At 52.1% G+C, this 26,500-nt stretch overlaps 1 protein-coding gene across 5 annotated transcripts in view; it reads left to right on the plus strand.

The window, feature by feature from the left end:
- LOC127581456 (protein KIAA0100-like) overlaps positions 1–26,500 on the plus strand; it is a 56,652-nt gene that overhangs the window by 12,977 nt on the left and 17,175 nt on the right. For 3 of the 5 annotated variants that reach the window (XR_007957955.1, XM_052035885.1, XM_052035889.1), the window contains 21 exons: positions 304–424; positions 1,045–1,157; positions 2,037–2,104; positions 3,121–3,251; positions 3,738–3,856; positions 6,006–6,169; positions 6,668–6,962; positions 8,509–8,714; positions 9,863–10,895; positions 13,038–13,229; positions 13,312–13,514; positions 13,814–13,932; positions 15,692–15,916; positions 16,808–16,994; positions 17,510–17,609; positions 19,192–19,394; positions 20,292–20,613; positions 21,544–21,701; positions 21,960–22,166; positions 23,143–23,242; positions 24,270–24,449. Coding sequence is in view for 4 of the 5 variants with exons in the window: in XM_052035885.1 (XP_051891845.1) it covers positions 304–424; positions 1,045–1,157; positions 2,037–2,104; positions 3,121–3,251; positions 3,738–3,856; positions 6,006–6,169; positions 6,668–6,962; positions 8,509–8,714; positions 9,863–10,895; positions 13,038–13,229; positions 13,312–13,514; positions 13,814–13,932; positions 15,692–15,916; positions 16,808–16,994; positions 17,510–17,609; positions 19,192–19,394; positions 20,292–20,613; positions 21,544–21,701; positions 21,960–22,166; positions 23,143–23,242; positions 24,270–24,449 (4,446 nt within the window). In the remaining variant the exon portion in view is untranslated. The remainder of the gene's footprint in view (positions 1–303; positions 425–1,044; positions 1,158–2,036; positions 2,105–3,120; positions 3,252–3,737; positions 3,857–6,005; positions 6,170–6,667; positions 6,963–8,508; positions 8,715–9,862; positions 10,896–13,037; positions 13,230–13,311; positions 13,515–13,813; positions 13,933–15,691; positions 15,917–16,807; positions 16,995–17,509; positions 17,610–19,191; positions 19,395–20,291; positions 20,614–21,543; positions 21,702–21,959; positions 22,167–23,142; positions 23,243–24,269; positions 24,450–26,500) is intronic. The other 2 variants (XM_052035886.1, XM_052035887.1) reach the window with 2 other exon arrangements.

Below are 26,500 nucleotides of genomic sequence, written 5' to 3' on the forward strand. Positions count from 1 at the left end.
TTTGGAAACTTCTCCAGAGTGGGGTGACACGGTTGTGGAACTCTCTCCCACAAAGAGCAGACAATGCTATCTCAATTAATTGGTTTAAAGCTTAGGTCGGTGAGATATTTTGCTTACAAGGGCATGAGGAGAAATGAAGCCCAGCTGGGTAGTTAGAAGGTGGGGGTGGGGGGGCGGGGGTGGGTGGGGGATAACTGGAATGGGCTTGAGGGGCTGAATGGCCTCTTCCGTCCCTGCCCCAGTGTGTGCATTGACACACAGCCTGACGCTGTTTACTGGTCTCCTTCCTGCACTTCGTTACAGAAGATGTGGAAGAAGCTGATGCCCTGCCTTACAGACCCGCATTCGTGGACTATCTGCCGCAAGTCGTTTCCATGAATATGGAGAACACCAGCGTCACGCTGTCATTAAACAGCCAGCAGAGGTACAGACACAGTGCGGCGTTTCCTCATTGCTGCTCCAACAACAGTGTGGCGCCCTCTTGGGTGCTGCCCCTCCCGCAGTGCGGCGCTCCCTCGGTACCGCCCCTTTTTTTTGCAAAACGTTTATTCGCTAAAAGCACTACAAAAACAACCAATATCAAATACATTATCTCTAATACAGAAAGAAACAGTTAAGCAAAACTAATACCCGTGAAACACACACACAACACTACGCCCGCTACCGCAGCACGCAGCACTTCAGATCAAAATCACATTGGAACTGTCCACGACTCACGCGATCCCCTGAGGGGCCCACCGAGCACGGAACTCAGTACAGCCCCTCCCGCCGTGTGGAGCTCCCTCAGTACCACCCCTCCCTCAGCACCGCCCCTGCCACAGTGTGGGGTTCCCCTGGGGCCAGCACCAGGTTGGTGTCCCTGATTCTTTAGATTGAGCCATGCACTGGTGCTTCACTCGAGAGCGGAGTGTGGCTCAGCAGCCACAGCTGACTCACCTGAGCAGCAGGTTTTCGACGTGGATTATCTCGGGGATGTCTGTATTTTCTGATAGTACGGTGTCTCCTGTTCAGCCTCACCTGACGTGTGGTGTTTTCATTTCCCAGACACTTGCACTGGAACCTGAAGTCATTGAATTTCCACTACAAGCTGGATGAGTTTTACCACTCCATTCCTCATCTCTCGCTGCCTCCCGTCACCATCCAGCTGAACCTCGAAGGTTAGCGCCTTTGGAAAGGAGGTGTCCTGACTGGCTGTTCGACACAGTCAGTGCAGCAGGGATTTAAGGGGCACCTCGTTATAAAAGCACAGGAAAATAGGGGTAGAGTAGGTCACGTGGGCACCATTCAATCTGCTGATCTAGCCTGGCCTCAACTCCTCCATGTGCCAGTTCCCCGTAACCCTCAATTCTTGATCCTAAGCAGTACCTTGCAAATGTGCTGGGAAACCGACCTCTCCAACGCAGACCAAGGTAGTGACTACAACCCAGAATTATCCGAGTTAGAGGATGGACCTCCTAGACAATGGATCCCAGCATTTTCCCAATGACGGATGTTAGGCTAACCCAGAGCACAAGAAAATAGGGGCAGGGATAGGCCACTTGGCCCATCAAGCCTGCCCTGCCATTGTATATGACTGCGACTGGTCTATGCTGGCCTCAATTCCTCTTCTGTGCCAATTCGCCATAACCCTCAATTCCTCGATCTTTCAAATATTTATCTGTCTCTACCTTAAATATACAATGATCCGGCCTCCAGCGCCCTCAGGGGCAGAGAACTCCAGTGATCCGCCACCCTCTGACAGAAGACATTTTTACGAAACTCAGTTTAAGTTGCCCAGCTCCTTATTTTGCTGCTGTGTGCCTTTGTTTGTGACTCTCGCACCAGTGAAAACACCTCAACATCTAACCTGCCAAGCCTCCTTAAATGTTTGAATAACGTCATCCCTCAGTCTTCTAATCTCCGAGTAATACACACCCAAACTGTCTGGCCTCTCTTGACAGGTCACGGGGGGAAAGTCCCTTCTCTCTGGCACTGGTTTAAAAGGCAGAACTGTCGCTGACCATTGACTTGTCTTCTTGCTGTCTTCCTGCCCTCAGACGGACTGCTCCTGTCCCAGAGTCGGCAGCGGATCGTGACCCTGGCCAACCTCAGCAGCTCCCTACAGGTGAGTGATGCCCTGTAGTGGCCCTAGGCAGCCTTGGAGCTGTCACCCACAGTGACTGCAGGCGCCTGGGTTTCTGTTCCCCTCTGCTGCATGTATAAAGGGTTGACAGCTGCAGCAATTAAGTTAAATTTTCAACAGCAAGACATCCAAAGGCACCTCACAGGAGTGTGAACAAATGACATTGGCCCATGTGAGATATTAGCATAGGTGGTGAAATGGGTTAGGCTTAAAGACTGCCAGCCTCTGCCTCACCTCACCCCCACTCACCTCTCGACACTGGCTATCTCCTCCCTACACTCTCAGTCCTGATGCAGGAACTCAACCTAAAATGTCGACAGTCCTTAGATGCCGCCTGACCCACTGAGTTCCTCCATCAGTTTGTTTTTTGCTCCAGATTCCAGCATCTGCTGTCTCCTGTGTCTCTAGTTTTAAAGACATTCTTAAAGTAAGATAGAGTGAGAGAGAGAGGTGAAAAAAACGAAAGGATTTAAGGAGGGAATTCCAGAATTTGGGGGCCAGGCAGTTAAAAGCACAGCTGCCAATGGTTAAATGACTAAACTTGTGGATGTGAGGCTTTGGGGTTGTAGGGATGGTGACAATCACAGAGATGGTGCTGTCAGGGGCATTAGCTTTCAGACACCAAGTTTCTGTTCCTGCTGGGTGCTAAGGCCTCTGGTCCTGATGTGGATCTATTCAGATTTCTCCCCTGCTGACGGAGCAAGGTATCGAACAGGCTGACTACCCATCTCATTTATTCCCCATGTTCTCAACATGCCCTGGCCAGCATTGGGAAGAACAGTTCCAGGCACACTTCAGACCCACACTGGCTGCTGCAATCCTGTCCAGACATTCCCTGCTTCAGTTGAGAAGCTAACCCATTCACTAGTGTTGACAACGGCTCACTGGGGACAGGCTCCCTGCAGAGTGATCCTTGGAAGATCATTCACACTGCCTGGGTCCGGCTGAGTGGTTTGCATGCGATGGGCTGAAGGTGATTCTTGTTTTCTGCTTTTCAGATCACAGGCATTGATGTGTCTGCATCTGTCACTGTCCACACCTGCATCGTTCACTATCGGTACTCGGAGTTTTCACACTGGCAGGCCTTGTGGCCAGGCAGCTCAGCAGAGCCAAAAGCTGCAGCTGAAAGGTTTGTGTCAACCTGCACATCGTCGTCGAACAGAGACACCCCACCCCTGCCCCAGTGCTCTGTGTCACTGACTCTATCTCCACTGACGTTAATCCAGCTCCCTTACACTGTCCCTCAGTGACTAGGCTATGTCAGAACAGGTCCCTCACACTATCCCTCAGTAACCCCTCTTTCCCAGTGCTGTGTCACTGACTGTATGTCCACTGATATTAATCCAGCTCCCTCACACTGTCCCACAGTAACCCCTCTCCCCCAGCATCCTGTGTCACTGACTGTATCTCCACCAATGTCAGAACAGCTCCCTCACACTCTCCCTCAGTAACCCCTCCCCCCAATGCCCCCACTGACTGTATCTCCACTGATCTTAATCCAGTTCCCTTGCACAGTAGGATTAAATACACCTCTACCAGCTTTGTGTGTTGAGCTCTGTTGTAATCGATGCCATAGGGTCACTCTTTTACTCTGTTTTATTCTGTCTTTAATCAGGCCCATACCTCAGCTCAAGATTCCCATCAACCTCACCTGTACACTGACAAATGTGAGTGGCTCCCTCCAGTTCCTCGCGACGCCTGCCTTCGCACTGGGTGTCAGCTCTGTCGTCGCAGGTAAAAATGCTTCTTAAGGAATAAGTTTATTGATTAATCTTCCCTACCTCAACCTCCCTCTTCCCACCTCAGCCTCTTCCCAGCACGCTGCCTTGCCTTTCCAGAAGTGCACCAACTCGTTGTTCTCTGCAGATCCACTTATTGCTTCTATTTATAATCGCGACCTCAGTGCACTGTGTAATGAATTGATCTGTATGAACAGTATGCAAGACAAGCTTTTCACTGTACCTCAGTACCAGTGACAATAATATTCCAATTCCAAATATTTACATCTCAGGCTTGTCTTCCTGTTCTACATTTCACAACTCGTACGTTCCTTTCCCTGTGGTCTTTTGTCTATGTTCTCATTGACCGGGTACCCTTGTTTACAGCTTGTCCCATGGTCACCCAGGTCTTACCCGATCAGAGACATCCCCCACCCCATCCTCCTTGCAGCTTCTTTTGTTTCCTTCCCAGTTCTGGCGAAGGGTCTGAGACGTTGATGCTGCCTGACCTGCTGAGTATTTCCAGCATTTCCTGTTTTTGTTTTAGATTTCCAACATCAACAGTTTTTTTTCATTTTCACACATATAAACCTGTTATGATTACACTTACCACCAATGACGGTATTGACAGTGATATTTACATATGGAGCTCCTGCTGTTGATGTAGTGTAAAGATTCAGAATAGAAGACTTGGAAAGGGAGCAGCACACATACACAAGATACCTCTCACGGTTTTATATACCTCAACCATGTCCCCTCTTAACCTCCTCTGCTCGAAGGAAAACAGACCCAGCCTCTCCTCATAACTGAACTGCTCCATCCCAGGCGACATCCTGGTGAATCTCCTCTGCACCCTCTCCAGTGCTGTAAGGTGACCAGAACTGCACGTGGTACTCCAAATGAGGTCAGACCAATGTTTTCTAAAGTTGGAGCATAACAACCCTGCTCTTATATTCAATGCTAATGAAGGCCAGTATCCCATATGCCTTCCCATCCACGTTATCTACCTCCACTGCCACCTTCAAGGATCTTTGGACTTGTACACTCCGTTCATCAATACTCCCTAGGACCCTGCCATTCATGGTGTATGTCCTAGTCTCATCAGTGCTCCCAAAATGCCTAACCCCAGAGTAGGGAGATAGTGCCACTGCACATAGCTCTTATCAGGTTTGTGTTGGGAATTCCCCAGCAAGCTGATGTGTCAAAGCAAGCACAGCACAAGTAAGAATTAAAAGCTGTTAAATGAAATAATAATTTATTAGGATATAATAATTCAGCTCTGTATATTAGTGTTCAAAACTTTGATAGAGTAAATAAAGGGAAATCGTTTCCTGTGGTCGAGAGGGATGTGACTAGAGAAATAGTGACAGGGCACACTGATTGAGAGGCAAGTGGGGGCAGGTTCAATGCTGAATATTCAAAAAGGATCAGAAAACAATACACTGCAAGTGCTGGAAATGTGAACTAAAGACAGAGAGTGCTGGAGGTACTCAGCAATATGGGAAGGTGAGATAAGATTTCTTTATTAGTCACATGTACATCGAAGCACACAGTGAAATGCATCTTTCGCGTAGAGTGTTCTGGGGGGCAGCCCGCAAGTGTCACCACGCTTCCGGTGCCAACATAGCATGCCCACAACTTCCTAACCCGTACGCCTTTGGAATGTGGGAGGAAACCGGAGCACCTGGAGGAAACCCATGCAGACACAGGGAGAACGTACAAACTCCTCACAGACAGTGGCCCGAATTGAACCCGGGTCGCTGGCGCTGTAAAGTGTTACGCTAACCGCTACACTACCATGCCTGCTGATAGGTCAACTACCTGAAACTAGCTCTGTTTCTCCTTCCGCAGGGTTGTCTTATCTGGTGAGGGTTTCTGGCATTTTTTTTTGTTTTTACTTTCAAAAGGAGGCTGAGTAAATAGTAGAAAATTATTTGTAAGACTCCGGGAAGAGAGCAGGGAAGTGGGGAGAACTCTTTCAGAGAGGTGGCATGGGCATGTTGGGCCAAATGGTTTACTGTGCTGAGTCTGTGTTTGGCTTTGAGTTAGGACTGCAGAGCTCCGTGTCAGACACAACCTGTACACAGCACGGGAGACGTGTCCTGTGGAGGTCAAGTGGATTTACTGTTTCATAAGCAACACAATGGACCTCCTTGTGCCCACAGACACCCAACACCTGAAGGCCTGCAATTCACACTGGCGTGGTAACCTGGCAGTGAAGAACCTCTGGTGGAGAGCAGGTGATGGGTCACATGTACTGAGAGCCCCCCCTCCAGCCAACACACACGTATGGGGAGATGTTCTTGTGGTGGACACGATGAACATGCAGGTAAGAGGGATGGATGGGATCACACTGAGTGATTGGAGAGCGATGGGGTCTGTCCCATTCTAACGTATCCCACTCTAGGATTGAAGTCTAGTGCAGAGTGTGGTCTAGTGTGATTGTAGACCTCTGGGACATGATCCCCATTTGACTGAAGACTGACTGGCTGTGTCCTACCTTGAATGATAAAGGAAAGTGTGTGCGATAGAATGGGGCCTGTCTCCCTCTAACAGGGGGTGTATCCCACTGTGGGATTGAAGGCTGACAGTGTTGGTGGGTCTAGAGTGTAATCTGCTGTGGTCGGAGAGCTCTGGGACATGATCCGTTTGACTGGGTGTGTCGAAGTGTGTATCCCCTTGTGCCATACAGTGATTGGACAGCATTGGGGCGTAATCCACTGTGTCTCGAATGGGACAGGTGTCCTGTGTGAAGTGCCACTGGTCGCAGTGTCTGGGAGGGTGGGTGGGTGCGGGCAACCTCTGACTCTCCCATCTCTGTCTCCAGGGCAGTTACAGCCAAGCCCAGTCACACAGTGGCGAATACGCTAACAGCCTGCACCTGGACGGCACGGTGAGTGAGCTGCAGGTGGAGGTCTCGGAGACGGCAGTGGAGTGTCTGTCGAAAGTGTTGTCTCTAATGCAGGGAGGTCGGAAAGCACGTTTGGAAGAGAGCCCAATCATCAGGGAATACGATTCTGTGCATCAGGATTTGGACTTCAACAGTGGAGCTAGGGTTCATCTCTCGAAAGTAAACGTTAAACTGGAAGACGTCAGTCTCTTCTTTCTCTCCAGCACAGCAGGTGGGTCGCAGGTGACCACTGATCGTCTCCATTCCTGCACTTGAATCCCAACAATTGGGTAGAGGAAGAAGGCCATTCAGCCCCTCAAACCACTTCTGCCGTTCACAGATCCTTGGTGATCGGTATCTTGATTGTAGTTACCTACCCAGCAAAATCTGTTTAAGGGCAAAAACTGGACAGAGTGGAAATCTGAAATAATAAAAGAAGGTGTTGGAAATCGTCAGCAGGCTGGGCAGCGCCAGTGGAGAGAGGAAAAGAGTTAATGTTTCAGCATTAGCTCAGATACTCTCCCCACAGGTGCTTCCTGACCTCCTGAGTATTTCTGCCATTTTCTGTTTTTATGAAAAAATTTGGCAGTCTCAGTTTCCAAACGCTAGTTGACCCTGGAGTTCATATTTCTTCCAGTCTTTGTTCAGGAGTGGTTTTTGATATCTTCTGGTTCCAGCCCCTTGTTTCTATGTTCCCCACCTTAGGATATAGCTTCTCAATATCGACTGCATGATCGATTTAGTCACCTTGATCGGGTCACTCCACCTTCTAAACTCAATGCATGCAAGCTGGGCATATGTTCCTATCATTTAATTCAGGTTTTGCATTGAATTGCAACTGGTCATCCCATGGTTACAGGATCCTGGACCTGCCTCTGGCCTCTGTTCTGGAGAATGTTGAGGTGATTGTTCTCTCACATCCTTGCTGAGGGCAGATTTATTTTTAAATTAATTTTAGGAATGTAAGTGTTGCTGGAGGGGTCAGTGTTTGTAGCTGCCCTGAGTTGCCCTAAGTGGTGGGTGATGAGTTTTATTTTGGGAGATGTTCCAATATCTCTCAGCTGATTCTCCCACCCCATAGAGACATACAGCATGGAAGCAGGCCATTGGGCGCACCACATCCATGCCAACCAGTGGGCACCCAGCCATATTAATCCCATTTCCCAACAATTGGGCCGTAGCCTTTATATAAGTGATTCAAGTGTCTAGATGAGCTACTCTGCTTCCACTACTTTCTGGGGCAGTGCATTCCAGGTACTCACCACTCCCTGGGTGAAAAAGGCCCTCCTAAGAAACCCCTCCAAATCTCTTACCCTTTACCCTAATCCATATCATCTGATTTTGTCTATCTCTGATATGGGGAAAACTTTCTTGCAGCCTACCCTATCTATAGCCCTCATAATTTTATATAGCTCTATCACGTCCCCTCTTAACCTCCTCCACTCCAGGGAGAACAGACCTGGTCCCTCCCCATAACTGAACTGCTCTATCCCAGGAAGCATCCTGATGAATCTCCTCTGCACCCTCTCAGTGCTACCACACCCAAAGTTCCGGGTGTTTGGCCAGGATGACTGGGTGCAGAAGATACGCTATGCTCCTCGCCATCAGTGAATACCTCAGCCATGCTGCCTTGGGTGTCTGTAGAACAGAATCCCAGTGAGAAGAGGGGCTAAAGTTGGTTTGAGCTCTGCGGTCAAGGATTGAAGGTCGGGGCAAGGGCTGTTGAAAGCTGTTGTTGGACGGGTAACCTGTAGAGATTCCTCTCTTCTGTTGGATAGGTGCCAGCATTCTGCAGGTGAGATCCTTGTCCGTTGACAACAGTACAGAGAGCTTAATCAGTGAAGTGGAGAATCTGTCCCTCGCAGTGGAGAAGGATATAAAGAGCAGCATTCAGCTCCAGTCCAATGTGAAAAATTTCTCCACGCATCTTCTCTCTGTGTCCCAGTTCACCGCGGCTTATTTCACGCATGGCTGGTCCTTCGAGGTGAGGATTTGTTGGATAAAGCGACTTCTGTCTAATGCTCGGCAGTCCAGATCATCTAAACTCTGGTTCCTCGAGTAACCTGTCAATTTATTGTCAGGCAGAAGACAGGGGTACAAAACTCACAAGACTACCTAACCTATCTCTAATCTATTTATCTCTTTCATCTAGTTAGTTTACTGTTGTCTAGAAATCCATTTGTGCAATGTTTTTGGGATTATGCAGCTGAAAATGTGGATACCTTTAGGTGCAGCCTTGTTTCCTCACTGGGCTGTTTCTCACTAATTGATTACCTTTGGTATTATCTTTCTGGGCAGAACCATGCTCAGGTTTGCTGCTGCTGCCCCCGAGCGCCAGAGACCCGGGTTCAATCCTGACCTCGGGTGCTGACAATGTGGAGTTTGCATGTTCTCCCTGTGACCGCATGGGTTTACCCCGGGTGCTCTAATTAACCCCCACATCCCAAGGACGTGCCAGTTGGTTAATTGGCTGCTGTGAATTACACCTGGTGTAGGTGAGAGAATCAGAGGGGAGTTGATTGATTACAGGGGAATGGGATTGCATAGACTTGATGGACCAAATAGCCTCCTCCTGTGTCCTAAGGAAGGGATTTTATATTCCTGAAGTCGAACACAATAATGAGTTAATAACGATTTCCTGCCTGTTTTGTATCCCTCTGGTCAAGAGTCACCCCTGCGTCCCCTCGTGCAGATCCTGAGTCACAGGTGCAGTTTCCCCAGCGTACGTGCCCCCATGTCCTCCTCCTCCAACCATCACCGCAGACCCCAGTCATGCTCCATTACCGCCCCCCCCCAACCCCAGTTGACCACCAAAGCCAGCCACCTCTCTCGAGTTTCCCCCCAGCTGACCACTGGAGTCCACACTGTGCTTACCCCCCAACCCCCAACAAACCTGTTCTTCACCCTGTCCTTCCCAAACCACAGCCTGTCCCGACTGAGACTGACCACCCTGACCCCCTGAACCCAGCCTCAGTGCAGGGGCTGAACTCCAAACCGTGTCTGGTGGATTTGCATTGGTGGGGGGTCTCGGACCTCGGGGGTCCATGAGAGGGCAGTTCGCAGAGGCTCCCCCCTCGCCCCTGGGGTTTTGGTGTAGGACGGACGTGTGCCTAACTCTCCACTTTCTTCCAGCTGAGCTCCCTGCAGGACGTCAGTGTGCAGTGGGACCCTCCCAGCCACATGTTCATCTACCATCACCTCCAGGAGGCCATGCGAATGCAGCAGAGCCTGAGGACGAGCCTGCTCGGGGGCAGGCTGCCGGCGGGCGAGGGCAATGTGGGCAGGAGGTCCTTCGGCCTGCAGCTGGAGCTGAAGAACCTGACGGTCGCGGCGCACGTCACCTCCGCGCACGTGGTCCAGCTGCGGGCGGAGAACGTGGCGGGCAGGGCCCAGGGCGAGGAGAAGCAGCTGCAGGCCTCCCAGCTGGTGCTGACCTTTGACGGCCACGACATCTTCTCCTTCAAGGAGGCCGAGGTGCGGGCGGAGCTGGGGGAGAGCAGCCCACCGTTGGGCTCGCTGCCCGAGGCCAGGACTGGGGTGTGGGCCGTCCGACTCTCCAGCGTCTCTGCCGAGTTCCCTTTCCGCTACGACTTCTCCAGTGCCTTTGACCAGTGTGTGACCGTGGCCAAGTGGCTGAAGGCATTACACCGGGCGGACAGGACCCCGAGGGTTCAGGGGTCAGCGGAGCCGCTGCCCTCTGACCTGGTCCTCCACGTGGGCCAGTTCTGCTTCGTTTTCCTGGACAGCGTCTTCGAGGTGAAGCTGAGGGACGACTACGAGCTGATGAAGGACGAGAGCAAGGAGAGCGCCAAGAGGCTAAAGCTGCTGGACGCCCGGGTGACGGCCCTCCGGAAGCAGCACGGGGAGCTGCTGCCCGCCCGCAAGATCGAGGAGCTGTACGCCTCCCTGGAGCAGACCAACATCAATATGTACGTGCAGCGTTCCCAGCGGCTCTACGCCAACACGCCCATGCGCAAGGCCCTGCTGACCTGGCTGGTGAGCGGCCTGGAGCTGAGGGCCTCGGCCGAGCCCTCCACCCACGGCGCCCAGCGGGTGCAGGAGGAAATGCAGAGGCTGGACAGCTCCAGCCCCTTCCCCCAGGACGGCCTCCGGCTCCTCATCCACTGGTGTCGGCTGGTGAAGTTCGAAGCCAAAGCATTTCTCGGTGAGTCTGGGCTGGGGCTGGGGCTGGGGGTGGGGGCTGGGGAGACTGGCTGCTCTTCTTGGATGAGTGGCTCGAGCTGGGAGCTGCGACTCAGGGGGTAGTTGTATTGTGGAGGGTCGTGGCTGTCACGTGACAGCACTGCCCCCTACCTGGTCAGAAGACACACCACTGCCAATCAAGGTTTGGCCCCCACCCCCACCCCCACCCCACCCCCACCCATCAGTGCACATTGACCATTGGCCTTTGTAATTGATTAGTCCTTGCTGGCACCGGGCCATTGTAAGTTACCTGGGCTGGACCCCTCCAGCCCTCCAGCACTATAAGGAGTGCCACATGTGCTTGGCTCGCTCTCTTTTGTCTCTGAGGGATTCACCCTGCTTCACTCCAGGCTGAGTACCGTGGGACGGCGCTGGAGAAATCATTGGTGAGGTGTGCACTGTTAAAGGGTTGGGGGCATTTTAGTTAGTGTCCCTAGTAGCAGTGAGCCGTGCCTGTACTGAGTCAAAGGGTGGCGGGTATTGTATTGTCTTTCCTTGGTTGTCTGTACCTAGTCCGTTGTGTGTGTGTGTGTGTGTGTGTGTGTGTGTGTGTGTGTGTGTGTGTGTGTGTGTGTGTGTGTGTGTGTGTATTTTACCCCCGTTGCGATTTTCCCACGCTTGCTATAAACTGTACGCATGTGTGTGTTATCCCCGTTACCATTTTCCCACGTTTGTCTTTTGTAAATAAATTATTCATCTCCAGACTGTTTTCAGAGTCCTTGTCCTCTGAGACCCCGAATCTGTTTCACAACAGTAGTTCTCTCCTGTGTTCACTCTCTATCATCCCCACCCCCATCCCCTCTCTCCCAATCGACACAATGCTGCTCTGTCTCCACCTCCTCTGTCGTCTCCCACCACCTCCCCCTCCCCGTTTTTCACCTTTCCCTTTTCTCCACCTCCCCCTCCCACCTTGCCCCTTAGTACTGCCCTTCCAACAGTGGGGTGCTCTCTGTGTCCTGCTCCTCCCTGTTAGTGGACAGGTTTAGAGAGGGAATTCCATGGCTTGGGACGGCAACTGCTCTGCCCTGGACCGCAAGAAACTGCAGAGAGTTGTGGACACAGCCCAGCGCATCACGGACACCAGTCTCCCCTCCTTGGACTCTGTCAATACCTCTCGCTGTCTTGGTGAAGCAGCCAGCATAATCAAAGACCCCACCCCACTCTTCTCTCCTCTTCCATCAGGTAGAAGATACAGGAGCCTGAGGGCATGTACCACCAGACTTAAGGACAGTTTCTATCCCACTGTGATAAGACTATTGAACAGTTCCCTTATACAATGAGATGGACTATGACCTCACGATCTATCTTGTTGTGACCTTGCACCTTATTGCACTGCACTTTCTCTGTAGCTGTGACACTTTACTCTGTACTGTTACTGTTTTTACCTGTACTACATCAATGCACTCTGTACTAACTCAATGTAACTGCACTGTGTAATGAATTAACCTGTACGATCAGTTTGCCTCGGTACTAGTGACAATAATAAACCAATACCAATACCAATTCCAGAGCCTGGGTCCCCGGCAGCTGAAGGCCAGTGGTGTGAGATTAAATTTAGAGGTGATGCCGAGGGCAGAATTGGAGAATCTGGGGACTTTGAAGGGTCGTATTGATCCTGATGGAAGACGCTTTCTGTGGAACTAGCAGTGTCAGGTTTGTGTAGTGCCAAATGCTTCAATGGTTTAATTAGCTTATTCATTGCCACGTGAAAACTTTGTTTTGCATGCCATCCGTACAGATCATTTCATTACAACAGTGCATTGAGGTAGTACGAGGGAAGACAATAACGGAGCGCAGAATAAAGTGTCACAGTTCAGAGAAAATGCAGTGCAGGCAGACAATAAGGTGCAAAGACCACGATGGGGGTAGTCTGAGAGATCAAGAGTTCATCTTTATTGTACAAGAGGTCCGCTCAAGAGTCTGACAACAGCGGGGTAGAAGCTGTCCTTGAGCCTGGTGGTACGTGCTTTCTCACAATGCCCACAGTCCAGGGAGGAGCACCTCTTGTCTGAGGGACGCCGGCTGCGGATGAGTGAGCAGTGAAATGTTGGTTGTGATGGTGACAGAAAGGCTCACGGGTCACTAACCACGTTTGTGTCTGCAGTTCGAATCCGCGATTACCCTCGGTACCTGTTTGAGATTCGAGACTGGAAGCTTTCGGGAAAGCTGATCGGGTCCGAGGAGGACGGACATCCCCCCGCACGACGGAAGGTGAAGCTGCCCCTGGGGGCTCCCTGGGGTGACACCGTCATCGAGAGGAACATGCCCCCTTTAAAATGGTACCATGACTTTGAGTGTAAGTACTGGGGGGTTTGGGCTCTCGCAGCTTCTGCTCCAGCAGGTTCAGGCCCCTCACAGCCTTCCTCTGCCTCTCCCAGGCCAGATCTCCCTCTTCACCATCGTGTGGGGTCCGTGCTGGGACCCAGCCTGGACACTGATTGGGCAGGCCATCGATCTCCTCACCAAGCCCACGGTGGACCCAAGCCCACCCCTCACTTGGTGGGACAAGAGCCGGCTGCTCTTCCATGGAACCTGGAGAATGGACATCGAGCAGGCGAACCTGCATCAGCTTGCCACAGAGGTACAGGGGAGGGTGGGGACAGGTGAGGAAGGGGAGGGAGGGGAGGATGGGGAGGGAGGGAGAGGGGTAGGGTGTGGGGGTTGGGGGAGGGAAGGGGGATGGGGAGGGAGGGGGGGTGGGGGAGGGACGGGGAGGAAGGGGAGGGTGTGGGGTTTGGGAGAGGGAGGGAAGGCTATACAGGATCTGTGGGGATGGGGACCAGGGTTCAGGCGGGGTGGGCTGCGGGCCATGGGTACACAGGAGCAGGGTGGGAGAGGTGACGGCCGTGAATACACTGGTTATGTGTTGTCATCTCACAGGATCCGTACAACACCACGGAGAACATGCACTGGGAATGGAGCAAGTTACAATTCATCTGGAAGAACTGCCAGTTTTGTTTCGAGGGAGACCTTGATGTCAATGTGCGAACTGCCTCAAAGTACGTCTCCCGCCCCCCCCCCCCCCCATCTCTCCCCACCCCTTACCCCTCCCCATTTCTCCCTCCCCTCGTCTATCCCCAGGGAGTGTCACACTGTGGGAGGGGTGGTACTGAACAAGTGTCACATTGTGGGGAGGGGGGTGGTGCTGAGGGAGTGTCACTGTGTGGGACGGGTGGTACTGAGCACGTATCACATTGTGGGGGGGGGGAAGCGGGGCGGTGCTGAGGGAGGGTCACACTGAGGGAAGGGTGGTACTGAGGGAGTCACACTGTGAGGGGCAGTACTGAGGGAGTATCCCACTGTGGGAGCAGTGGTACTGACTGTGCTCTCCCGTCGAACTGATATGATTATGTAAATCCAAAAGTGCAGTTGTGGAGCATGTTGGGCGGTGGGGGAGTGTGGGTTTCATCTGGAGCGGTGGGCTGGAGCAGTTTTCTTCTTGCAAGGACTCTGTTTTGCCAGGTGTTGGAGTCTGTGTTCCGAGCGCTGTGGGAGGGACGGCGCTGGTGTTTCATCACACGGACTGTCTGATTATCTGGAGAAGACTCCCACCTCTCCTTTCTCCGCACTGCTCCTTTACGGGACTAATTACTGGTGTGGCCTGCTGGTTGTGTCACTGTTTATCGCACCAGCAGTGTTTTGTGATCACTGACAGCGTAGTGCCTTGTCATGGTGGCGTAAAGGCGCTAAGATGGCAGGGATTCAGTCCTACACAGCAGTTGCAGCTCCTGGAGGTGTGGCTTCTGTGAAGACGTCACCTTTCAGTCTGTTGACTTTGTAAAATGCTGTGCGCAGTTCTGTGCCTCCGTCAGTCGGTCTGGACGGTGGTTTCCAGGCCATGTCTGAGACTGTGGGGGGGAGCGGGGTGGCGAGGCGAGTGTTGTTGCGTTTACCTAGGTGTTCGGTAGAATTGTGTTCTTGTTGTGGTCTGTGCTGGAAGTTATTTTGTAGTGCGTGTGTAATATGTAATAAAGATGGTCTCATTGTAAAAACAAAAAGGGGTGGTACTGAGGGAGGGTCACACTGTGGGAAGTGTGGTACTGAGGGAGTCACACTGGGAGGGGCAGTACTGAGGGAGGGTCACACTGTGGGGGGGCGGTACTGAGCCCGGCGCTGTTGGTCTACGGGCACCCGGTGCGGTGCAGGGCGGGGCGCGCGGCGGATCTCCTGGTGGGTCTCCTGCTGGACTTGGCCAAGCTGGCCATCCACGGGACGCGGCGGCGGGTGGCCGAGGGTACCGGCAGGTCTGCCTGCCTGCCCGTCTTCCGCGCTTACGTGCGCACGCGGGTGCGTTTAGAGAGGGAGCACGCGGTTTCCGCGGGCACCCTAGCCGAGTTCCGCGCTCGGTGGGCCCCTCGGGATCGCGTGTGTCGTGAACGGTACGAACGCGATTCTTACTTGAAGTGTCGCGTTGACGGGTGTAGCGTCGCGTGTGTTTCGTTAGTATTAGTTTGCATTCTCTACCGTAGTATGTCGTTGCGTAGTTTCTTCTTTTCTGTATTAGATGTAGTGTATTGACACTGGTTGTCTTTTGAAGTGCTTTTAGTGAATAAACGTTTATTATTAAAAAAAAGGGGCGGTACTGAGGGAGAATGCCAGAATGGCAAGGGCAGGATGTGGGTTTGTTTGGGGTTTACCATCCTGAAGCAAATGGGATTCGTTAGTGGAGTGGGGTAGACCTTGGGCCAGTCTTTGCTCTGACGAGGGGTTGGGTGTGATGGGGTGGTTCAGTGACTGTGATGTTTACTCCCTCCCCAGGTATGATGACTGCTGCTTCCTTCACCTGCCCTACCTACGCCTCACCATTGACCTCCAGTGGGTCTGCTTTGGAAACCCCTTCGATCACCACAGTGTGGCACTGTGCTTCCCGGACAACCTGGAAGCCTTGCCGGAGGGAGAGGTGCATGATTCCTATAAACTCTTCCGATCCCGGAATCTCAACCTGTCAGTAATGATGGACCTGGACGCATCAGGCAGAGGCGAGTGTCCATGCAGGGACTGCCCACACTTACACTGGAGTTGACACTGTGTGTGAGCTGTGGGCACACTGTCTACACTGATATAAGCACTGCTCTACGCCATTGATGTGTGTGTTGAGAGGTGTGACTAGTTAGGAGTGCGTCTGTACTGGAATTGCATGCACTTGTGTGTGAGAATATCAGCAATAAACCATTCAGCCCCTCAAGCCTGCTCTGCCTTTGAACTAGATCGTGGTGATCTGATCTGGGGTTCAGCTCCACTTTCCTACCTGTTCCCCCTAACTCTTAGCTTCTCTCTGGCCCAACAATCTCAGCCATGAATGTACTCAGAGTTTCTGCCCCCAGCGATCGAGGGAGAAAACTTCAAAGATTCACGGCCCTCTGAACAACATTCCTCTGTGCCACCACTGAGTGTGTACTAGGAAGGTGTGTTTACACCATGCTGTGAGTGTGTACAGGAAGGGTGTGTGCTTACACTGGTGTTTATACCTTTCTGTGAGTGTGTACTAGGAGGGTGTGTTTACACTGGTGTTTGCAACATAGAGTGAGTGAGTGTGCACCGGAAGGGCGTGTGTTTGCACTGTGCTGTGAGTGAGTGTGTACCGGAAGGGGGTGTTTGCACTGTGCTGTGAGTGAGTGTGTACCAGAAAGGGGTGTGTTTGCACTGTTCAGTGGGTGTGTACCAGAAGGGGGTGTGTTTGCACTGTGCTGTGAGTGAGTACTTTGTTTTTCACACATTTTTTGAGAACTCCAAAATAAACCTGGAAGTTTTCAGGAAATTTTTTTCCACTGCTGTAGGTTGGGGAGTGGAGTTCCCTCTCCAAGTTTTACTGGTGGACATATTGGAGACATGTTGTAGCCAGTCAGTAATGCCTCCCATTCCCCTCTCAGGAAGCACGGAGTCACGCATCCTGTTGTACAGCAGCACTCTGCGCTGGATGCAGAATTTCTGGGCAACATGGACAACTGTCTCCAGACCCATCTGTCGGGGGAAACTCTTTAATAATCTGAAGCCAAGTAAGAAGAAGTTGAGCCAACATTACAAGCTGGTATCCTTCAACCCCGTCTTCCCTCAGTTACAGGTAATGTACCTCATGCCCCTCAGTGATCCAGCATTAGTACAGAGGGTATCTTCATCTCCTCCCCACATTGTGGAGCTGTTGCTCTCAGACAAACACTGCCTTTCAGGCAGCTAATTCTTCAGTTATGTATCTGTGTGTGACTGGACATCTAAGAGTGTTTTCTGGTGACCTGGAGTTCCCTGCTGTCCTGTTTTCTGCCATCTCTGGAAGCCTCTTGGAGTTTTCCAGTCTCTGGATCTCTCTGAGTGTTTCCAGGTCTCTCTGGGAGTTTCTGAGTGGCTGTGGGAGTATCCAGGTTCTCTGCGTGACTCCAGAGTGTCCAGATCTCTCTGGGTTTCTCTGTGAATGTCCGGGTCTCCAAGGCAGTTTCCTGGTCTCTGGGAGTGTCCAAGTGTTTCTGGATGCTTGGAGAGTGTCCTGTTCTCTCTAGATCTCCCTGGGAGTGCCTGGGTGTGTTTCTGTGAGATTTCCATTGATGTTGGGTATTGTCTGATCCTTGTAATTTGACCCCTCAGGTTCATTACTGGGCATCATTTGCCCAACAGCGGGGCATCGAGGTACAGTGCTCCCAAGGGTACGTGTTCACCCGAGGAACCCAGAGGTTCATTCCCCAGGGTAAGAAAGACTTGCGTTTCTATAGCAACTTACCTGCCTTTTCAGGAACTAGTAAGTCTTGTTATCTTGGAAACACAGCCAACTTGTACACAGGAAGATCCCAGAAGTACCAGCAAACAGATGACTCGTTTTCTTTGACAATGTTAAGATCATGGTGAATATTGGCCAGAGCTTTCCACATACATAACATAAAAGCTGTGGAACCGTTAACAGGCACAGAACCTTAGATGGTGCTTTCTGTATACAAGGTCTTATTTTATTGTTCCACTAAATTACCCATGCAGGAGTGTTTAACTATTGCTGAGTATGGAGGTGGATTGGAACCCACCATCTCCCATTCCAGAATTTGTCCGGTTATCCCATCCCACAGATTTCAGAGTCATAGAGTTGCCCAGCACAGAGAGAGGCCTTTCGGCCCAACTCGTCCATGCCGACCAAGTCCCATTTGCCTGCCTTTGCCCCATATTGCTCTAAACCCTTGCTATCCATGAACCTATCCATTTCACAGTAAACTCTCTCCACCTCCCCTGCCACCCTCCCTAAACCAGTTTGGAGATGTAAAGGACCCGAATCTGGGGTTCTTTTTGTGGGGTGGGTCTTATGGTGGAGGGAGTCTAGGGGAGGCATTCCTGCTACCGTGGCCCACAGGCAGCTCGGTGAAAGCAGATACCTTCTCCCTCGAGTTGTCTGTACATCTCCACTGGCGGGTTTTTCCAGGTCTGACAATCTCAGCTGCTCTCAGTAGTTCCTCAGGATTTAACCACCCTCATCTCCCCCATCTCTCAAACCCATCCCTCCTGAAATGCTGCCCACAACCCCCACCCTAATACAAAAAAAATCCCTAGGAACCAGAGGAGACGTTTAGCCCCTCTGCCCCGTTCCACTGCCGAATGGGATTCCAGTTGACATCTGGTCTCTGACTTGGCTCCTTTGGGCCGTCTCCTCAAACCTGTCAGTTAGTAAAAATCCGTCAGTCTGAGGTTTGACATCGACGTCATATCTCACATCAGTTGTTGATTGTTGTGGGAAACAGGCCCTTCGGCTCATTGGGTTCATGTCCGACCATCACACCAATCCTACACTAATCCCGTTTTATTCTCCCCACATTCCCATCAACCCCCCCCACTCACCCCCACACCGGGGACTATTTACAGTGGCCAATTAACCCACCAATCCCCATGTCTTTGGCGTGTGGGAGGAAACCGGAGCACTCGGGAAACTCAGGCGGTCACAGGGAGAACATGCAAACTCCACACAGACAGCGCCAGAGGTCGGGATCGAACCCGGGTCTCTGGAGCTGTGAGGCAGCGGCTGTACCATCTGCTTCACTGTGTCCTCAGTTGCGGAGGAGACTTCCAAAATTCTACCGCCATTTTCTCCTCTCCCTGCTCTCCATCTTCCTCCCATCCTCTCCCACTCACCTGTTTATCCAGCTTCCCCCTCTTCCCATCTCCGCTGTCCATTCCGGCAACATCTGGGATTCCTGCTGTCACCCTGCTCTCTGGAGCGGTGGGGGGGTTTACTGGTTACTCTCCCTGCCCGGGAGCTCTCTGCGCGTACTCACGGACAGCCTGTGCCTCAGCAGGGGGCTTGGTGTTGCGCCGCCCGATCTCGGAGTGGAACATCACCGAGATGTGCAGTGAGCTGAACCTGGTCACCGTCTACCTGGTGACATCGGCGACGGAAGAGAGCGCCGAGCAGCGGCTGGACTCGCAGGCGACCAAGACCCACCTCCTCAGCCTCTCGTCACTCAACTACCAGCGGCAGAGCAACAAGGTGGAGGAGGTAACCGTTGGGGGGGGGCGGGTGGTAACCTTTGGGGGGGAGTGGTAACAGTGGGGGAGGTAACCATAGGGGGAGGGGGTGGTAACTGTGGGGGTTGGTGGTAATCATGGGGGAGGTAACTAAGGAGGGATGTGCTGGCGTCGGAGAGGGCCAGAGGAGGTTTGCAAGAATGACCCAGGAATCGGGGGTGGTTAACGTAAGAGGAGCGTTTGATGGCTCTGGGCCTGTACTCACTGGCATTTGGAAGGATGAGGGGGGATCCCATTGAACCTTACCGAATATTGAAAGGCCTCAGTAGAGTGGACGTGGAGAGGATGTTTCCCGTAGTGGGAGAGTCTAGGACCAGAGGGCACAGAAGGACGTCCCTTTAGAACTGAGATGAGGAGGAATCTCTTTAGGTGGTGAATCTGTGGAATTCATTGCCACAGACGGCTGTGGAGGCCAAGTCACTGGGTATATTTAAAGCGGAGGTTGATAGTTCTTGATTAGTGAGGGCGTCAAAGGTTATGGGGAGAAGGCAGGAGGATGGGGTTGAGAGGGAAAAATAAATCAGCCATGATCGAATGGCGGAGCAGACTCGATGGGCTGAATGGTCTAATTCTGCTCCTGTGTTTTATGGTAACTGTGGGGGAGGGGGAGGAGAAAGGTAACAGTGAAAGGAGGGAGGAGGATTGTACCAGGACCGTCTGCGGTTCCGTGCAGTTGTACCGGGACCGTCTGCGGTTCTGTGCGGTTGTACCGGGACCGTCTACGGGTCCGTGCGGTTGTACCGGGGCCGTCTGCGGTTCCGTGCAGTTGTACCGGGGCCGTCTGCGGTTCCGTGCAGTTGTACCGGGACCGTCTGCGGTTCCGTGCGGTTGAGCTGTGTGCCATGGTGTGACGTGTCTGCCTGGTTAGGACGTATCTGTGAAGGAGGAGAGGAGTTACACCCACAAGCTATGCCTGGTTGACCTCCGAGCATCGTGGACACCGACCAACCGCACCGTGGCGTTCGGCCTCTATGACGGCTACAAGAAGGCGGCTGTGCTGAAGCGCAACCTGTCCACCGAGGCGCTGAAAGGGTTAAAGATCGACACCAACCTGCAGACCAAGAAACCGAAGCGCCCACCGCCGCCCCCTGCTCTCTCCACCACGGAGGACGAGAAGCCGGAGCAGAAACTGCAGGGAGGGCTGGCAAGTGGATCGGAGGGGCAGCTGCGAGGAGAGGCGGCGAGAGGAGGTGAGGGGTCCCTGTGGATCTCAACGCCCACAGGGTCAGACTGCCAAATAAAATCATCAGTTAGTGGGGACACAGAAGGAGGCACCTGCATTCCTGGTGGGATGGGGAAATGGTGTGAGCTGTGGTCGCCCTGTGTTGGGGCAGGGTCTGGGTAAAGGACGCAGGTGACGGCAGGTAATGGTGTGAGCTGTGGTCTCTTGCCCCCAAATCAGAAGCTTGTAAGATCCTGTCCAGAGATCTTGAGCTCAGTGGCGCAGCTGGTAGAGCTGCTGTTTCCCAGCACCAGACACCCGGGTTCCACCCTGACCTCCGCTGCTCTCTGTGTGGAGTCTGCACGTTCTCCCTGGGTTTCCTCCGGGTGCTACAGCTTCCTCCCACATCCTAGACATGAGGGTCGGTGGGTTAATTGGCTGCTGTAAATTGCCGTCAGTGTGTGGGTGAGGGGGTGGAATCTGGGGGGAGTGGATGGGAATGTGGGGAGAATAAAATGGGATTAGTGCAGGATTAGTGTAAATGGGAGGTTGGTGAACATTATGGACTCAAGGGGCTGTAGGGCCTGTTTCCTGCTGTATTATTCAGTGACAGATTCTCCACTGGCTTCCAGTGCAGTACCAAGGGACGCCACACTCTTAAGGCAGTGCAGTCTTTAATCCAAGCCCCTGTCTGCCCTCTTGGGTGGGCGTAATTGTGTCCTTTGGATCCTACAGGAAGAGCAGGGTCCTGGGTCCATTATTCAGTGAAGCAGATTTATCAGGTAATTGCCATGTTGTGGTTTGTGGGCTCCTGCTGTGCACACTTCCTGTATCCAAGGAGTATTCTCAGTTGGCTCTGATGTGCTTTGGGGGCGCCCTGGGAGTCTGGAAGGAGGGGGAAGAAACACACAATGCTGTCCTCGGTCCCCATGATGCTCTCTCTCCGTTCCTTGCCCAGGTGCCTCAATGTTGCAGAAGCTGATCGAGGAGACAGACAAGTTTGTCGTTTTCACAGAGGAGGACTCCGGGGTGTGTGACCAGCTGTACGGGAGTGCAGCCTGTCAGACCGATGATGTGATTAACCGCAACTGGCTGATCGAGCTGGTGAACTCCCAGGTGGGGGAAAGCTGGAGGGGACACTGAGAGAAGCATCTCAGTGCCACAGAGAAAGAACACCCCCCCACATCTGCCTTCCCGCCTCCCTCCCCCCTCCCCACCGTTACCCCTCTCTCACCTCGCTCTGAGACCCCACCTTCTCCATCCTTGCCTCTCGTTCACTCCTCTAGTGTTCATTACCCTCTGTTGAGTGCCCTCTGACGACACCATGTCCTTTGACCTCTCGTGATGTGTGCGCTCTGATCTCTCTCTAATTAGGTGATGTTAAGAGGTGCAGAGACAGAAGGCTGTGTCTTTGTAAGTGCCGCCAAGGCACAGCTCCTACAGTGCCTGCACCACCCAGCCTGGTACAATGACACCCTCAAGCAGAAGGCCACCTGGACCTGCCTGTTGGACGGCATGCAGTACTTCGCCACCATGGAGACCAACCCTGCAGAGAAGGAGGAACGCCAGCTGTGGTTAGAGGTGAGGTTCGAGGCCATCTCTCACGGGTCAGCGTCTCTCCCCTGTCCCTCTCGACACCAGCTTTACCTGTTCCTCAATCCCTGGCATTCTCCCCTCTCCACCTCTCAATTCCCCTATCCGTGACCATGTTACATAGGACATAGAACATACAGTACAGGAACAGGACCTTCCACCCACAATGTCTGTGCCGAACACAATGCCAAATCAAACTAGTCCCTTCTGCCTGCACATGATCCATGTTCCTCCATTCCCTGCATGTTCATGTGTCTATCTAAAAACCTCTCACACGCCACTATCGTATCTGCTTCCACCACTACTCCTGGCAGCCTATTCCAGGCACCCACCACTCTCTGTGTAAAAACAAAACTTGCCCCTCACATCTCCTTTAAACTTTCCCCCTCTCACTTTAAATGCATGTCCTCTGGTAATTGAGATTTCTACGCTGAGACAGGAACCCTGACTGTCTATCCTATCTATGCCTCTCATAATTTTATTAACTTCTATCAGGTCTCCCCTCAGCCTCTGCCGCTCCAGAGGAAACAACCCAAGTTTGTCCAACCTCTCCTTATAGCTCATACCCTCTAATCCAGGCAGCATCCTGGTGAACCTCTCTTGCACCCTCTCCAAAGCCTCCACATCCTTCCTGTAATGTGGTCACCTGTTCCACTGTGTAGCCCAGTGCTACTTCTGTGTCATTACGTCTGTGTGCAAGACTTTGGGACATTTTACTGTTTAAAAACACTGAAGAAAATGGTTGTACATCTGACTGTTTGAGCCACTGAGCTCCGACTAGCTGGTTCCCGTGGACCAGCCTTGTGGCAAAAACCCCTTCCTCCCCTCATCCCAGGAGACACCACTGTGAGAGGGAAAATCCCTCCTGTTTGAAACGTCCTTGGATTAAGGGTGGCACCTGTTGTCTGATGCTAATTGTCCCCAGTAGAGGAAAGTCGTTCAATTACTAATGTTTCCACTTCAGGTCAAAAACATTGAAGAGCATCGCAGCCGGAACCTGGACTCTGTGGCGGAGTTGATGGAGAGTGGACAGGCTGTGGGAGGCATGGTCAGCACAACGACAGGTGAGAGGAAGGGGCTGAGAGGCATCCGATCACAACAGAAGGAATTCCCAGCTCCTGCCAGGGACTGCACTGTTGCTCACTGGATGCACCAGATCTCACCTTGAGCAACCCACCACAAGGTGTCAGCCCTGGCCCAGAGGGTAACTTCCTCCCATTCTTATTCACTCCCTCTTGCGTCTGAGTCGCAAGGTCACAGTTTCGAGTCTCACTTAGTTCAGGCAACCCTCCCAGTAAAATACTGAGGCAAAGCTGTATTGTTGGAAGAACCATCACTCTGAGATGTTATCAAGCTCGAGGACCCATCGGCACTCTCAGATAGATGGGGTAGTTATGAAAGAAAGTTCTTCCTCGGACACCATCCCTCAACAAACAATATTGGTCATTCACTGATATCCCATAACAGCACATGCTGTCTCGGACCCCGGGAGTGTGTGATGGGACAGTGTAGAGGGAGCTTCACCCTGTGTCTGACCCTGGGAGTGTGTGATGGGGCAGTGTAGAGGGAGCTTCACCCAGTGTCTGACCCCGGGAGTGTGTGATGGGACAGTGTAGAGGGAGCTTCACTCTGTGTCTGACCCTGGGAGTGTGTGATGGGACAGTGTATCGGGAGCTTCACTCTGTGTCTGACCCTGGGAGTGTGTGATGGGGCAGTGTAGAGGGAGCTTCACCCAGTGTCTGACCCCGGGAGTGTGTGATGGGACAGTGTAGAGGGAGCTTCACTCTGTGTCTGACCCCGGGAGTGTGTGATGGGACGATGTAGAGGGAGCTTCACCCTGTGTCTAACCCCGGGAGTGTGTGATGGGACAGTGTATAGGGAGCTTCACTCTGTGTCTGACCCCGGGAGTGTGTGATGGGACGGTGTAGAGGGAGCATCGCTCTGTGTCCAACCCATGCTGTCCTTAGAGAGAGTTGCCTTCCCCGTTACAGGTTCCCGCAGATGGATTCAAAAAGAATTTGGCAAATTACTGGAAGTGAACTGCCAGCAGCACATGCTGATTAATTCTGTTCTTGGTTTCCCTTCCTTCAGACTGGAACCTCCCCGCTCAAGGCTATCAGACCCAACAAGTGCAGAGGATAATTTCCCGCTGTAGCTGCCGGATGTTCTACGTCAGTTACAGCCACGATATCGAGCCTGAGTTGGCAACCCAGATCAAACCACCTGAGGTTCATGAAGACCAGAAGGAGGACCTTCTGAAGAAGCAGAATGGTGGGTGTGAGAGTCCTGAGTGATACTAGACGTGGAGAGTGGGTGTAGGACTTGGTATCGCAGGCATAGATACAATCTGGAGCGAGGTTGGAGCTTGGGAAAGAAGCTCTCCTGTTGTGTGCTGGGAGCACAGTGAACTGATCCTGGGAGCAGATAACAGGGCTGGGTTAGGTTGGTAACTGACATCTCTCAAAGAGGTGCCACACAGAATTATGCAGAGAAAGGGAGAAAGGGGGTTCAGGAGAGACAAACAAAACAACCAGATTTCCTTTTGTTGGGGAAGGGCTGATGTGACAGAACAGGCAACTTCAGATCAATAGCCACAGTTGGTCTCCATTCCCTTTCACCCCGGGACTTCTGCTACCTGTGACTCGGTATTCTTTAGTTCCCTTTGTGTTTGATGGTAACTGTTCGGATGGCTTCATGCTACTTGCATGGAGATGCAGTATCGTGTGAGCTCATTGAGGCCCTGTATCAGTCGATGTGAGCACTCCATCTATTCCTTCCCGCCACAGGCATGGCACACCCTCGTCACTCACTCATGAGAACACAACCAAGTAGCAGCAAGGGGTAGGCCACTCGGCCTCTCAAACCTGCCCCGTCACTCAGTACTGTCACGGCTGGTGTATTCTGGCCTGTGCCAGTTCCCCATGCCCTCAATTCCTCGATCTTTCAAACGTTTGTCTATCCCCACCTTAAGTATATCCAATGATCCGGCCTCCACCACCCTTGGGGGCAGAGAAGATCCACTACCCTCTGAGAGAAGGAAGTTCTACAGACCTCAGTTTTAAATGACCAGCCCCTTATTTTGTATCTCTGTTCCTTTTGTTAATGACTCTTTCCCAGTGGAAACATCTCAACATCTACCCTGTCAAGCCCCCTTAGGATCTTGTGTTTGAATAAGGTCACCCCTCATTCCTCTAAACTCCAAGGAATACAGACCCAAACTGTCCAGCTTCTCTTCATAGGAGACCCCTCTTATCCCAGGAAATACCCCAGTGAATCTCCTTTGGACTGTCTTCAATGTTATCGCCAACACCCTGCACAACTGGGACAAGACCTCCCTGTGAAGGTTATTCACAGTCCAGCCTGACACATTGAACAGGCGGCGAGATTTTCCCCAAAGAAGCTGAGGAGTGTGCTTTAAAGTGAGAGACGGGTTCAATAGAATTGTTGTCAAGAAATATTTCCATTTGTGGAGAGGACCAAAGCAAGAGTTCCTTACAAATCCAGTGAGGGTTAAGATGGGGCCATTTGCTCTATAACCTCACTATTCATCAGTGCCGGGAACCAGGGTCTCCTGACGACAGCAAGGTCCAACCTGTGACGTGGACAATTAGATCATACAGCCCAGCGTTGCGAAAGCAACTCTGATTTGTTGAAGTACAGAGATATAAAGTTGTCAGATTGTCATAGGATACCAGCAGGTTCAATGCTGAACTTACCCAATTACTGCCACTCTGATAGGTCTGATGGGTCACCTTAGAACATAGAACAGTACAGGAACAGGCCCTTCAGCCCACCACGTCTGTGCCAACCATGACGCCAGTTTAAACTGCACATCTGCCTGCACGTGATCCATATCCCTCCATTCCCTGCCTGTTCACATACGTGTCTAAATGCCTCTTTAACAGCACTATTGTATCTGCTTCCACCATCACACCTGGCAACATGTTCCAGCTACCTACAACTCTGTGTAACAAAAAACTTGCCTCGCAAATCTCCTTTAAACTTTCCCTCTCTCACCATAACGGTACGCCCTCTAGTATTTTGACTTTTCCATCCCGTGAAGTCAAGTCAAGTCGTCGAGCTTATTGTCATGTGCACATGTACAGTGAGGTACAGGTACAATGAAAAACTTGCTTGCAGCAGCATCACAGGCACATCGGTACTGACAACACACAGAGCGTAAGTTATGCAAAACAATGAAGAAAGAACAGACTGTGTTTATTTTTTGCACTGGTGTCTTGTTTTCCACAGTCAGAGACAAGTCCATGGTGGTGCAAGAGGTGGTCCGTAGTGTTCCACTGCTGAGGTAGGGTTAGGGTTGT

This window comes from Pristis pectinata, chromosome 21 (genome assembly GCF_009764475.1).
Source record: "Pristis pectinata isolate sPriPec2 chromosome 21, sPriPec2.1.pri, whole genome shotgun sequence".
Lineage (NCBI taxonomy): Eukaryota > Metazoa > Chordata > Chondrichthyes > Rhinopristiformes > Pristidae > Pristis > Pristis pectinata.